At 52.1% G+C, this 14,488-nt stretch overlaps 1 protein-coding gene and 2 gene segments (V, D, J or C); all 3 read left to right on the forward strand.

Annotated features, from left to right (window-relative positions):
* The first annotated feature begins 109 nt into the window (after positions 1 to 109).
* On the forward strand, positions 110 to 702 carry LOC121066163. The segment is given in 2 exon segments: positions 110 to 161; positions 283 to 702. Coding segments are annotated over 2 exon segments (381 nt in total).
* Positions 703 to 2,241: 1,539 nt separating this feature from the next.
* On the forward strand, positions 2,242 to 2,858 carry LOC121064386. The segment is given in 2 exon segments: positions 2,242 to 2,287; positions 2,430 to 2,858. Coding segments are annotated over 2 exon segments (432 nt in total).
* A 7,407-nt stretch (positions 2,859 to 10,265) lies between these two features.
* LOC121064390 lies at positions 10,266 to 12,422 on the forward strand. The gene is made up of 3 exons (XM_040545784.1): positions 10,266 to 10,354; positions 10,452 to 11,012; positions 11,986 to 12,422. Exons 1-3 carry the CDS (start codon positions 10,285 to 10,287, stop codon positions 12,420 to 12,422), a joined length of 1,068 nt encoding a protein of 355 aa, XP_040401718.1. The 5' UTR covers positions 10,266 to 10,284.
* Positions 12,423 to 14,488: the final 2,066 nt, after the last annotated feature.

The raw sequence follows: 14,488 nt of genomic DNA on the forward strand, positions 1-14,488 counted from the left end.
CCCTTGGGTGTCAAATGAGTCATTTCCTCCCCAGAGCTGTTTGACTCCTTCTCCACCTGGAGGGCTTTATAAGGTTCCTGCGCCTACTTCAGTTCCACGGTTCACCCAAGCAGGCAGCATGCTGCTGCTGCCCATCCTGCTTGCAGCTTCTTCTTGGTCCCGTAAGCCCCGTTCCCTTTCTCCTATCTTTCCCGTGTGCGGAGAACACTGTCCCTGCTCCAGACTGCAGCCGTTCCGAGCCCTCACCAAATTTTCACCCATTTTCTCCCCATTCCCTTCCAGGTGGAGACGCGCAGGCAGTGCCGGTGCAAAGCCCAGCGATGCGGACTCAGGCAGAGGGACGCTCGACCAGCATGGCATGCCGGCTGACGAAAGAAGACACCGTGCACTGGTACAAGCAGCTTCCTGGAGAGCCGATCAAGAGGATACTGTACGTGTCGGGAAAGACTCCTACGTTTGATGATGGCTCTGACAGACAAAAGTATCAAGTGAGGAAGCATGCCTCTGAACCTCTCTATAGTCTCCAAATAAATTATGTAACCCAGAGGGACGCTGGCACTTACTACTGTGCGTACTGGTATTTATATCAAGGCATCACAGCGTTAGATGGGCCAAGATAAACCATACAAAAAGGCACTTGGCACTCTGAACCACAAGCTCTGAACTCTGCCCAAATGCAGATACTTCGTCATTCAGCCCTGCTCTGATGATTTTCTGCCGCAGGATATGGATGAGGGGGGAGCAGTGCAGATAGTCTGGGGGACTTCATTAAAGCCCTTGACACTGTCACCCCTAAGATCCTGGGAGAAAGGCTGTTGATGTGTGGGGCTGGAGGAAGACACAAAAGATGGGCTTAAAACTGGATGAGCAGCTGGGCCCCGAGGGTAGCGATCAGTGGCACAAATTCCACCTGGAGGCCACGAACTAGCGGTGTATCCCGGGAATCATTCCTGGGTCCAGTCCTGTTTAACGTCTCCCTTAATGCTTTGGATGACGGGACAGAGTGTACCCTCAGCAAGTTTGTTGACTACACCAGAGAGGGAGGAGTGGGGGATACGTGGGGAGGTATATTGTTGATAAAAGGCTGGGCCCAGTACACGTCGTCTCGCGGGAGACACCAGGAAGTCTGACCTCTAATCATGCCCCATCACTACTTTATTCCATTCCTCTTCCTCTTGTGTCAGGAACCTGAGACATTTCTACTCTGTGGTCAGATGAATAGCAATGGACTGCTACTGTTTTTCGTCCTTCCTGGCAGCTGTTGGTGACGGGCAGTTGGTCTCTCATCCTTTCCATGTAATTGCCAACACAAATGTGATGCAGATTAACTAGAGCTGCCCATGCTGGACACTATCCTGGGGTGCTGCTGCAATGACTGACTTGGTGCTTGCGTCTCTCTCCCTTCCCCTTCAGGTCTGTTCCATCCTCCTCTCTTCCTCGCTCACCCACTGAAGAAACACAGCCACTTGCTTGTGCCTCCCAGTACCATTAGGAAATTAAATGAGCTATTCCAGGGGTACGTACTGCTGAGAGAGGGACCCTTTCCAAACCTCTCAGCAACATGCCGCATGTTTCTCCACTTTTCTTTCCCACTCTTTCTTTCCAAGAAGTGTTTGCTCCTCATCTCAGCTTCAAAACCAAAACCCTGCAGCTGCGCATTGCCTCCCCACGCAAAACCACAGACGAGGCGCCTACTCCTGGGGATGCTGCTGCGCTTGCTGCAGGTTGATCCCCACGAGCTGCTGCAGTGGGGGCAGCACAGGCACAGGGGCATTTCGGCAGGCCACAGCTGGGTGGCCAGGCGGAGGCAGCAAGAGGAGGTCCCTGACGGGGTGGGGACATGCCTCCTGCCCACTGCAGGTGACCGCACACACTCAGCACCCACCAGGGTGGCCTCTGGGCTGGGAGCTTCACGGCCTGATGTACGGCTGGAGCTGCTCTCACTCTCAACCCCTTCTCAGCAGCTCTGACTCAAGTTTCCACACGCCACGCTCCTTGGACTTCCCAGTCTTTCTCACATTCATCTGAAAAGCTGATGGGATGACAACCTCCTCACCAACGTGAGCATTCCCTGGCCTAAGTCCTTTCCCAGGCTGCAGTGGGTTCTCTGCAAACGTAGCCGCACACGGTTGCTCCCAGAAGAGCCATTGCTGGAGACATCTTCTCCTCCCACTCAACCTTGTCCCCACCTGGGGCCTCTTTCACTCTCCTCTGAGTCTCAGCTGTGTGGGACAAGCAATCATGCTGCTGCTGCTGGCAGCACTTGTGGCCACCACCACTTGGTCTGGTAAGTCCTTTTTACCTTCTACCTTTTCCTCACAGGCATACATGGTTGCACTAATGGATATTTTCACAAGTCACTTATTGCCAGTTAGTAACTTAATTTCTCCTATTTTTTTCTTTGCTTTTATTTTTTTTTCATTCCCTAGATGGATTTGCACAGGAAATTCCCACACAGACCCCTATATCCATTACAAAGTCTGAAAGAAGTACACGTCTGCAATGTCATTTTAAAGATGTCTCTGCAAATTTTGATAACATCGTCATACACTGGTACCAACAGAAGGAAAATAAAGCTCCAGAGTGGATGTTCTATATTTCAACTGGGGTAAAAATAGAGGATAAGAGCTTCCAAGGGCGCAAGTATGCAGTTGAAAGGGTTTCTGACCAGAAAATTTGTACTCTTACAATAAAAAACATAGCTCAGGATGCTGCTGCTACCTACTACTGTGCCTACTGGTACTCTCACTACGGCAAAAACCCAGCAATCACCTCGACCAATACTCTCTCGGTGGCTCAACCACAAACGATTTGAAAGATCCCAACTCACTTCCCCCGGCGTGGATGAACCGCCCGGCCTCAACACGCAGGCTCTGCACAGCCAGGACTGGCTCAACGCTGAGCCTCCACTCCTTGGAGGGGTCAGCTGCCAAAAGCTCGGGATTTTGACGGAGCAAGTGGCACGTGCAAAGGGAACGGTGAAAGGCAAATGCTTAACCCAACCTCGGCACTTCCTCTTCCCCTTATTTTGCTCAAGCATAGCGGTGAACTTGTCACAAGGATTTCTTTAGTGGAAAGGGGCTTATTTCCACTCTGCTGTTCCTGGAAATAACTCAGCTCCACTGGGGGCTCCTCCACGGGCTGCAGCGTGGAGATCTGCTCCACATGGGACCCATGGGCTGCAGGGGGACAGCCTGCTCCACCAGGGGCCTCTCCACAGGCCGCAGGGGAACTGCTGCAGCGTGCCTGGAGCACCTCCTGCCCTCCTGCTGCACTGACCTGGGGGCTGCAGGGCTGGTGCTCACTCCTTGCTCTCCCAGCTGATGTTGTGCAGCTCTTCTTTTTTTCTTCCCTTTCTAGAATCTGCTCTCACAGTGGCACAGGCAGTGGTGGGCCAGCAGCGGATCCCTTTGGAGCCTTCTGGAGCTGGCTCTTACCTGACATGGGGCAGCTCCTGGACTCTTCTCACAGAGGCCACCCCTGCAGCCCCCCTGCTACCAAATCCATATTTTGCCCACGCTCACATAGCCACAAACCTCTTTTCTAATAGCAACAGGTTTTCACTTCAGACTGCTCTGCCATGAAGGCAGGAAACCAGCAGCATGCCGTTTAATGATCTAAGGGTTACAGATGCCAAGTGTTTCACCAGGAAATGATTAAAAGTCCTTCTGATGTGAAAGCAGCGCTTCCATCAGGCACTTTTCTCACACTTTGTATTAGGAACAGGATTTTGCAGCTGGTGGGAGCAAGAAGCCACCCTTGGACTGGCAGTCATTGTGAGGGCTCAGACCTTTGCAAGACAGACCATTCAGTCAAAACACAGCAGTAATAAGAGAAAAAGCACTGTACCTTGCTAGGATTTCTCGTAAACCAGGAGACGGCCTCTCCACATTTGGTTAGTCTCCTGATGCAGGGGAAATGACCGGCTTTCCAGGCACCTTGGGTGTTTTCAGGTCCCACAGAAGGACTGCACTGACACTGCTGAGGTCGGTAGTAGCTTGGGTATGGACCCTTTTACATTGTTATTGCTGTGATTTAGTTTGTCAAAAAAATTAAGCAGCAGCAACCCCCTGTTCCCTGCCCTCCCCATCCGCACCCAGCAATGGCTAGGAGTTGAGGCACTACCCTTGGGTGTGCCAAATGAGTCATTTCCTCCCCAGAGCTGTTTGACTCCTTCTCCACCTGGAGGGCTTTATAACGTTCCTGCCCCTACTTCAGTTCCACGGTTCACCCAAGCAGGCAGCATGCTGCTGCTGCCCATCCTGCTTGCAGCTTCTTCTTGGTCCCGTAAGCCCCATTCCCTTCCTGTGTGTGGAGAACACTGACCCTGCTCCAGACTGCAGCCGTTTCGTGCCCTCACACAATTTTTAACCAATTTCTCCCCATTCCCTTCCAGGTGGAGACGCGCAGGCAGTGCCGGTGCAAAGCCCGGTGATGCGGACTCAGGCAGAGAGACGCTCGGCCAGCATGGAATGCCAGCTGACGAAAGAAGACACCGTGCACTGGTACAAGCAGCTTCCCGGAGAGCCGCCCAAGAGGATACTGTACGTGTCAGGAAACACACCTATATTTGATGATGGCTCTGACAGACAAAAGTATCAAGTGAGGAAGCATGCCTCTAAACCTCTCTATAGTCTCCAAATAAATTATGTAACCCAGAGGGACGCTGGCACTTACTACTGTGCGTACTGGTATTTATATCAAGGCATCACAGCATTAGATGGACCAAGGTAAACCATACAAAAAGGCACTTGGCACTCTGAACCACAAGCTCTGAACTCTGCCCAAATGCAGATACTTCGTCATTCAGCCCTGCTCTGATGATTTTCTGCCGCAGGATAGGAAAAACAACAGCCTAGCATGACAACTGCTAAATAGAGGATGTTAATAATCGGGATATTATTTCCAGACTGACACATCTCTGTAACATGCAGAAGCTGCAGGTCCCCATCAGTTGAGGGTACAAAGAGGGAACATGTCAAGATGAAGACTTGGAAGCACGGAAAGCACTCACCTGGCAGTGAACACAGCCTGTCTGTGCCTTGTGAACAAACAGCAGCTGAAGATTTCTATTCTTTATTGAATCCGTGGAGCAAGAACAGCAATATATCTCCATCTCCTTGGTGCTCTCTCTTGAAATAAGTTGTGCGTGTGAAACAAGGAGAGTAGACTGCATGATTTGGTAGACTTTCCGTCCCATTTTCATGCTGTCTTCCTTGGCATTTCAGTCCCTACAAAGACCTACAACAGACCAGAAACTCCACTTTTATCATCATAGTTTATTCACTGAGGTTTCCAGAAGAGAAGTGAAGTCCTCAGCCATGGGTTATGCCTCCAAGAAGCAGAGACAGACGGCAAGGAGATCATCATTAGGAGTCAGCATGGATTCACCACGGAGAAATCATTCTTGACCAATCTCATACACTTCTACAATGAAATGATCAGCCTGCTGGATGAGGAGATAGCAGCGCAAGTAGTCTGGGGACTTCATTAAAGCCCTTGACACTGTCACCTCTAAGAGCCTAAGGGAAAGGCTGTTGATGTGATGGGCTGGAGGAGGAGACAGAAAGATGGGCTGAGCAGTTGGGCCCTAAGGGTGGTGATCAGTGGTGCAAAGTCCTCGTGGAGGCCATGAACTAGCAGTGTACCCCGGGAGTCAGTTCTGGGTCCAGTACTTTCTAACATCTTCCTTAATGCTTTGGATGATGGGACAGAGTGTACCCTCAGCAAGTTTGTTGACAACACCAACCTGGGATGAGTAGGGGATACTTGGGGAGGGTCATGCTGCCATCCAGAGGCACCTCGTCAGGCTGGGGAAATGGGCTGACAGCAACCTCACCATGTCTGGGAAGGGGCCGTGTAGAGTCCTGCACCTGGAGAGGAACAACTCTGGGCAGCAGAGGGCCAGCCAGCTGGAGATCAGCTTTGCAGAAAAGGCCTTGGGGTCCTGGTGGACACCAAGCTGACCAGGAGGCAGCCATGTGCCCATGCTACCAAGATGGCTGTCGGTACCCTGAGCTGCATGAAGCAAAGTGCTGCCAGCAGGCTGAGGGAGGTGATCCTTTCCCTTTGCTTGGTGCTGGGGAGGCCCCACCTGGAGCGCTGAGTCCTGCTCTGGGCTGCACGGCACTAGAGAGACATGGCACGAGTGCAGAGGAGAGCCATGAGGAGGATCAGAGGGCTGCAGCACCTCTCCTATGGAGAGAGGCCGAGAGAGCTGGGGTTGTTCAGCCTGGAGAAGAGAAGGCTCCGGGGAGACCTGAGAGTGGCAACCCAGCACCTGAAGGGGGCCTACAGGAAAGCTCTTTGTTGAGAAGAGTTGTAATGGGACAAGGAGAAATGGATTTAATCTGAAAGAGAGTAGATTGACATTCAGTCCTAGGAAGACTCTTTACTATGAGGACATTGAGGTAGTGCAACAGGCTGCCCAGAGAAATTTTGGATGCTCCATAACTTCAAGAGTTCAAGGCCAGGTTGGATGGGACTTGGGGAAACCTAGTCTGCTGGGAGAGGGCCCTACAGGACAGCTCTTTACGAGGAAGTATGGCAATAGGACAAGGGTAGTAATGGGAAAAGGTGTAACAGTGTTAAACTAAAAGAGAGTAGATTTAGACTTTGGGAGGAGTGGGGGAAATGTGGGGAGGGTCGTGCTGCCATCCAGAGGCACCTCATCAGGCTGGAGAAATGGGCTGACAGGAACCTCATGATGTGTGAGGGGGTACATACAGGGTCCTGCACCTGGGACATGTTTTCTGGTTTACTTTCCCACTCTTTCTTTCCAAGAAGTGTTTGCTCCTCATCTCAGCTTCAAAACCAAAACCCTGCAGCTGCGCATTGCCTCCCCACGCAAAACCACAGACGAGGCGCCTACTCCTGGGGATGCTGATGCACTTGCTGCAGGTTGATCCCCACAAGCTGCTGCAGTGGGGGCAGCACAGGCACAGGGGCATTTCGGCAGGCCACAGCTGGGTGGCCAGGCGGAGGCAGCAAGAGGAGGTCCCTGACGGGGTGGGGACATGCCTCCTGCCCACTGCAGGTGACCGCACACACTCAGCACCCACCAGGGTGGCCTCTGGGCTGGGAGCTTCACGGCCTGATGTACGGCTGGAGCTGCTCTCACTCTCAACCCCTTCTCAGCAGCTCTGACTCAAGTTTCCACACGCCACGCTCCTTGGACTTCCCAGTCTTTCTCACATTCATCTGAAAAGCTGATGGGATGACAACCTCCTCACCAACGTGAGCATTCCCTGGCCTAAGTCCTTTCCCAGGCTGCAGTGGGTTCTCTGCAAACGTAGCCGCACACGGTTGCTCCCAGAAGAGCCATTGCTGGAGACATCTTCTCCTCCCACTCAACCTTGTCCCCACCTGGGGCCTCTTTCACTCTCCTCTGAGTCTCAGCTGTGTGGGACAAGCAATCATGCTGCTGCTGCTGGCAGCACTTGTGGCCACCACCACTTGGTCTGGTAAGTCCTTTTTACCTTCTACCTTTTCCTCACAGGCATACATGGTTGCACTAATGGATATTTTCACAAGTCACTTATTGCCAGTTAGTAACTTAATTTCTCCTATTTTTTTCTTTGCTTTTATTTTTTTTTCATTCCCTAGATGGATTTGCACAGGAAATTCCCATACAGACCCCTATATCCATTACAAAGTCTGAAAGAAGTACACGTCTGCAATGTCATTTTAAAGATGTCTCTGCAAATTTTGATAACACCATCATACACTGGTACCAACAGAAGGAAAATAAAGCTCCAGAGTGGATGTTCTATATTTCAACTGGGGTAAAAATAGAGGATAAGAGCTTCCAAGGGCGCATGTATTCAGTTGAAAGGGCTTCTAACCAGAAAATTTGTACTCTTACAATAAAAAACATAGCTCAGGATGCTGCTGCTACCTACTACTGTGCCTACTGGGAAACCCACTATGACAGAAACCCAGCAATCACCTCGACCAATACTCTCTCGGTGGCTCAACCACAAACGATTTGAAAGATCCCAACTCACTTCCCCCGGCGTGGATGAGCCGCCCAGCCTCAAAACGCAGGCTCTGCACAGCCAGGACTGGCTCAGCGCTGAGCCTCCACTCCTTGGAGGGGTCAGCTGCCAAAAGCTCGGGATTTTGACGGAGCAAGTGGCAAGTGCAAAGGGAACGGTGAAAGGCAAAAGCCTAACCCGACCTCGGCACTTCCTCTTCCCCTTATTTTGCTCATGCGTGGCAGAGAACTGATTGTAAGGATTTCTTTAGTGGAAAGGGGCAATTTTCCATGCTGCTGTTCCAGGAAATTATTCAGCATGTAGCTTTTCAAAGCCCATGGCTTGACACAGAAAACTAAAATAAAGCTTTCCCTTGAAAGCTGAGTGCATTCTAAATCCCACTGAAACGAGGGAGAAGACTCCCTGTGACTTGAAGTGAGAAAGTCGCATCAATCTGGGGGCAGAAATCAGCAGGACATGGACGTTCTTGATAGGGCTGGGAAAATTATGCATTGAGTAAACAACTGGTTTCTACTTCAAGAAAGGACCCCGGTAGTATCAGCATCAGGAAACTGTCATTTTTTAAGCCTATTTCTGAGACATTCTTAATGGGGAAGCAGTGGAGATGGAGTCAAGCTGGAGGAGAGGGCTGCTCATCAGTAGGTGTTCAGATCTCGGTATTGAATGTGCAATCACAAGATTCGGGCTTGCCTGATAAATGCCAGACGATAGGAAAAGACCTGTGCTCATGTGAGGCGTCAGATTTGGGAAGCGTACACTATTTGGTGAGAAAATTAGATACTAAATAAGCATGAGACGTAGAAAAATATTTACAGATATAAAGAGCAAAATAAGAATAGGAATGTGAGTGTATTGCTACCGATGTCCAGAAGATGTCATGAAAGTTTACACTAGAAAGCATTTCTGTTTAAGCTAGTGAGCTAGACACATATCCCAGGTGCTAAAATCCTATCGTGGCACCCGGACCATGGGAGATGGCTAAGTACAAAGACAGCTGTCCCTGATGGGTAGAGAGAAATGCCACTTTCTCAGGGATGTGGGAAATGGCAGGGGTAGGGCCAGGGAACAGAAGACTTATTTGAGGGCTGGGCATGCTTTTGTGCATATTTATGATTTTTAAATTACTGAAGATTTCACTAACAGTTTGAAAGCATCACAGCATACTTTGCAGCATTGGGAAGCTCTCCACCACTACCACCACCACAGGAAGAGAGATTTCAGGTGGAAACTCTCTTATCTCGTCTCCCCCTCCAGCAAGCAAAGATATACTCAGGTGGAGATGAAGCAAGAGGAACCCAGGCTAAAAATGAGGCACAAATCCGTAAGAGTGGGCAAGGAGCTGCTGCAGCAACCTACCTGTGACCGTGCTACAGTGTGTGCAGCTGGCCACGAGGCAGCTTCCGTAAAGACAAGCTGTGGCTGCTCACACCGGGCTGAATTTGGGGAGCTGCGATGGGCAGTGGCTTCCATCTGCAGGGCACCAGCACTTGCAGGGAGGTTCCCACAGGCCCGAGGAGACCCCAGGCACCCCAGGAGCTGCAGCCACGCAGAGGAGCTGCCATTGGGTGCCAGGTGCCTGAGCCACTTCTTTCCGCCCCTCAAGTGCCTGCTCCCTCCCTCTCTGTCGCCAGGGACGGACGCACTCTGCCCGGGCCAGTTCACGGAGGCAGACTTGAGGTCGTGCCACACGCATGCTGCCACTGCCACTGCAGGTGCTTCTGGCTGCTGCAGCCCTTTGCTGCTGTAAGTCTTAGGTGCGAGCTGCGGGGTCTGGGAGCGCCCGGGGGTCGCCCCTGCTGTCACCACAGCGCTGTTCCTTGATTTCCCTTGCAGATGGAGCCACGCAAAGCCTCCGGCAGCCAAAACCTTCCGTGCGCAGAGTGGCATACAGCACTGCGCGGATTGAGTGCCATTTCTCAGGGTCAGACTTTCTGAATGCCTACATCCACTGGTACCAGCAGAAACCTGGGGAAGCCCCACAGCCCCTTCTGTACGTGCAGACAGGGGAGGCTGTTTTCTACAACCAGTCCTACAGAGAAACATTTGGGGCCGAGAAGAAGAAGACGGAGCCCATCTGTACTCTCACAATAAGAAGAGTCACAAAGGAGCAAGAAGCCACCTATTACTGTGCTTACTGGGAGAGCACAGCCGTAGAAAACACTCTAGCAGCTGGCACACAACCCTGGCTGTGCTCCCCACCACAGGCGGGCGAGGGCTGCAAACCTCACCTGGCTGCAGGCTCCTGCTGGCCTGGCTGGGCGCACTCTGGCCCCGAGCCTGTCCCCACATGGAAGCCCTACGGAGGGCAGCAACCATGTGGCTGCTGAGAGCTTTCGTCCTGGCAGCTGCTTTCTCTTGTATGTGCCCTGCTCACCCTGCTGCCTGCACATCCCGGGGGAAGCTCTGCTGCTGTTTCAGCTTTGCATTCCCAATTTCCCTCTTGCTTTCCCACAGGTGGCCCTGCACGAGCCTTGCAGCAAAGCCCGGTATCCATCACCAAGCCAGAAAGCAAAACGGTGCTCATCACCTGCCACGTCTCCGTCCCCAACTTTGACAAAGCTTTCATTCACTGGTACCGCAAGAAGCCTGGGGCAGCTCCCGAGCGCATTGCCTACATGGCATCCAGGCTCTTCCTTGGGAACGAGGCCGATGGGGGGAAATTCAGCATCGAGAAGGACCTGGACAAATCTGTCTGCACCCTGACGGTGAGCAAAGTCACCCTGCAAGACGCTGCTACCTACTACTGCGCCAGGTGGGATGCACAGCAGCAGAGAGCCATAAGCAGCCTGCACAAAGACATGCTTCGCTTCCTGGACCAGACCCTGAAAGTCCCAAAAACCTCAAGGAACGTGCCCACCCTGCCTCCCCATCAGCCCCGAACCCATCAAGCACACTTCGCAGGCAGCCAGGCACCAAAGGCGCTTCGGGGCTGTCGTAGGCAGTGCAGATGCTCGCTGTGGCTCGTACCAGCAGAGAAGTCATTTCACTTCAGCAACAAAAAGGGGATTTCCCCAGGTATGGCAGGAGAAAGAGAGAACAGGAAGAAGAAAAACTTGGCTGCACATTTAGCACTGAGATATGAGTCGCACCTCACAGAAGAGGGAAAGCTCAGATTCCTGTCACAACCGTACGAGAGCAGAGTGCCCCTATCGAGCTGGAAAACATTTTTTGGACGGGTGGAGGGAGGCGGGGAGAAGAGAGAAAAGGAAGAATTAAAACCTGGCTGCCCTAAATAAAATAACAATTGGACAGCAGAGATGTGGGAATTGGTTCCGTTTTCTCTCCGAGGGAAGTAGCAGTGACCTGGTCTCTGCAGAAGGGCTATCAACAGCATAGAACAGATGTCCTACTTTGCTCTCCCAGATCATCGTTATTTTATGCTAACTCAATCTGGGGTCTAAAACATTTGTGTTTCCTTGTATAGCCCCCAGCATTTGCAGATGCTACCCTGGGGCGTAGCATCACACCTCACCTGCAACAAGAAGAACCTGCAAGGGCAGCAGTCCTGCTTCTGAGCTCCCAAGGGGCTGCCGTGCATTTTCCTGGCCTTTGGCATTCAGATGGTGTGACGGGAAGTCACTGGACAGCCTTCAAATGCATTCAACTCCACTGTCTTGCTTCTCCTTCCTTGTGTTGGCCGTGGACCTTAGGAAAAACCTCTGAGCCCAGGTACTGCTTAGCAGCTTCCAACTACTCTGAAAGCAGCAGTAGGTTGCTCCAGACTATAAAATCCCTTTATAAACGACCGCTGACATTCAGCAGGGCTTGGCGGTGCTGCTTTCCTGCAGCATTACCTGCCTGCTTCTTGGGACCTCTCTCCTGATGGCCCCCAAGTGAGTCACATCCTCTCCTCAGGCACAGCCCCCTGGCCCTGCTGCAGAGGCAGCATCTTTCTCCCACAGCCAGAGGCGAGCGAGCACCATCGGGATGCTGCTGCTGCCGGTCCTGACCCTGGCTGCAGCCAGGTCGCGCATGTTCCCTCTCTCAGGAGGGCAGCGTGTGGAGCAGCAGCAAGCGGCTCTCATGCATACGGCTCTGAGCAGGCGGCTGACAGTGCTCGTTGTATTATTTTCTCTCCTTCTGTTCGATGGGCAAGCACAAGTGCTCCTGCAACAGCGTCAGCCATCTCTCACCAAAAGGACATCTATGACTGCAGTGATTGATTGCAAAGTCGAGGGCATAGATAACTTCCAGGCTGCTTACATCCATTGGTACCGACATATACCCACCAGGGCTCCCGAACGACTTCTCTATGTGACCCCAACAGCACAGATTTCTTACGAGAAGGATTCCTACAAGGACAAGTACCACTCTTCTAAAAGAGGCAAAAATACCTGCACTCTATCAGTCAAAGACATACGTGAGGATGATGAAGGTACCTACTACTGTGCCTACTGGCAGTCTCACAGAGCGAGAAGATCGTAGGCAGCCTGTACAGAAAGGTGGCTGCAGCCTGAGTGGCAAGCTTCCTCTCAAATGCACGGAACCAACGTTACCTTCCTGCACCCACCTCTCAGTTCCTAAAACGTCCCTCCTGGGGCGTCCCTTCCACTGAAGGAAGGAAGTCTGAAGAGTTGACAAATAGAACAGTGTTGTGGTTTAGCCCGGCTGGCAGTCAAACACCACACAGCCGTTCGCTCACCCTCCCCCCTCCCTCTCCGGGATGGGGGAGAGAAACGGGAAAGTGAAGTCTGTGAGTTGAGATAAAGACAGTTTATTAAGACAGGGAAAAGAATAACAACAACAATAATAATAATAATAGTATTAATAGTAATAATGTGTACGAAATAAGTGATGCACAATGCAATTGCTCACCACCCGTTGACCGATGCCCAGCCTATCCCCGAGCAGCCGGCCCCCCCTTCACCCCGGCTAGCCACCCCTATATGTTGTTCAGCATGACGTCAGATGGTATGGAATACCCCTTTGGCCAGTTTGGGTCAGCTGTCCTGGGTCTGTCCCCTCCCACCTCCTGCTGCATCCCTAGCCTGCTCGCTAGCAGGACAGAGCGAGAAGCTGAAAAGTCCTTGGCTTGGTGTAAGCACTGCTCTGCAACAATTAAAACATCAGCATGTTATCAGCGCTCTTCTCATCCTAATCCAAAACATAGCACCCTGCCAGCTACTAGGAGGAAAATTAACTCTGTCCTAACTGAAACCAGGACAAACAGGCATGAAATGCAGCACACTGCAGCCTCAGCGGGTACAATGCAGTGGGGTGGGGCAAAGGAGCACCCCTGTGGGTGATGATAAAGAGAGGTCCATTTAGGCAGCACCGCTTACACAATCTTTGCTGAAGGTGGATGTTTTCCCACCATGGTCTGAGCTAGCAAAAAACAAGGAAAGGGCAGGGAGGGAGCACGGAAGGGGCATATTTGCAGTGAAGATCTAACCTGGGAGCCCTGGGCCACACATGGCCAGCCAGCTGGAAAGCAGCTATGCAGAAAAGGACCTGGCTGGATGTCTAGCGAAGGAATGAGAGTAAACATTGTGCCCTTGCTGCCAAGATGGCTGTCAGTACCCTGAGCTGCATGAGGCAAAGCGCTGCCAGCAGGCTGAGGGAGGTGATCCTTCTCCACCGCTCGGCGCTGGGGAGGCCCCACGTGGAGCGCTGAGTCCAGTTCTGGGCTCCCCAGTACTAGAGGGAAATGGACATCCTGGGGACAGTCCAGTAACGATCCATGAAGATGATGAAGGGACGGAGGCACGTCTCCAAAGAGGAAAGGCTGAGAGAGCTGGGACTCTTCAGTCCAGAGAGCCCCTCAATATCTATAAATCCCTGAAGCGGGGTGTAAAGGGCCCAGAGTCAGGCTCCTATACGTGGTGCCCTGTGAGGCAATGGGCACCAACTGAAACTCAGATGAAATGAAAATAAATCTGAGCACAAGAAAAAACTTTCTTACCATGAGAGCAGTCCAACACTGGAATAGGTTGTCCCGAGAGGAGGTGGAGCCTCCATCAGGACCCACTGGACAGTCCTGGGCCACCTGCTCTAGGTGACCCTGCCTGAATTGGGGTTGGACTTGGGGGCCTTAAGAGTCCCTTGACAACCTCAGCAGTTCCGACATTTTCTGAGCCTGGGATGCATGGATCAGCAAGGGACCTGCTATTGAATACTGCTGAAATGAACCACCTCCTCTCCCACCCACCCCGTATTCATTTCCATAAAAGTTAGATTTATTTGTTACCCAAGTGAAGACCCCACTTAATGCGTAAGCATGTTACTGCTGCCAGCTGTTCTGGCCACATCCATTTGGTCTTGTAAGACTGGGGGCTGTGGTCTGTCCCAAATGCTGCTTTCTCTCAGCTGCTCCCTCACGGTCACTCCCTGCCCCTGCTCCACGTGGGGTCCCTCCCACGGGACGCCGTCCTTCCCAAACTGAGCCTGCAGGGGCTGCCCACAGGCAGCAGCTCTTCAAGAACTGCTCCCACATGGCTCCGTACCACGGGGTCCATCCCCCAGGAGCAAACTGCTCCAGCACGGGTCCCCCA

This window comes from Cygnus olor, chromosome 2 (assembly GCF_009769625.2).
Source record: "Cygnus olor isolate bCygOlo1 chromosome 2, bCygOlo1.pri.v2, whole genome shotgun sequence".
Lineage (NCBI taxonomy): Eukaryota > Metazoa > Chordata > Aves > Anseriformes > Anatidae > Cygnus > Cygnus olor.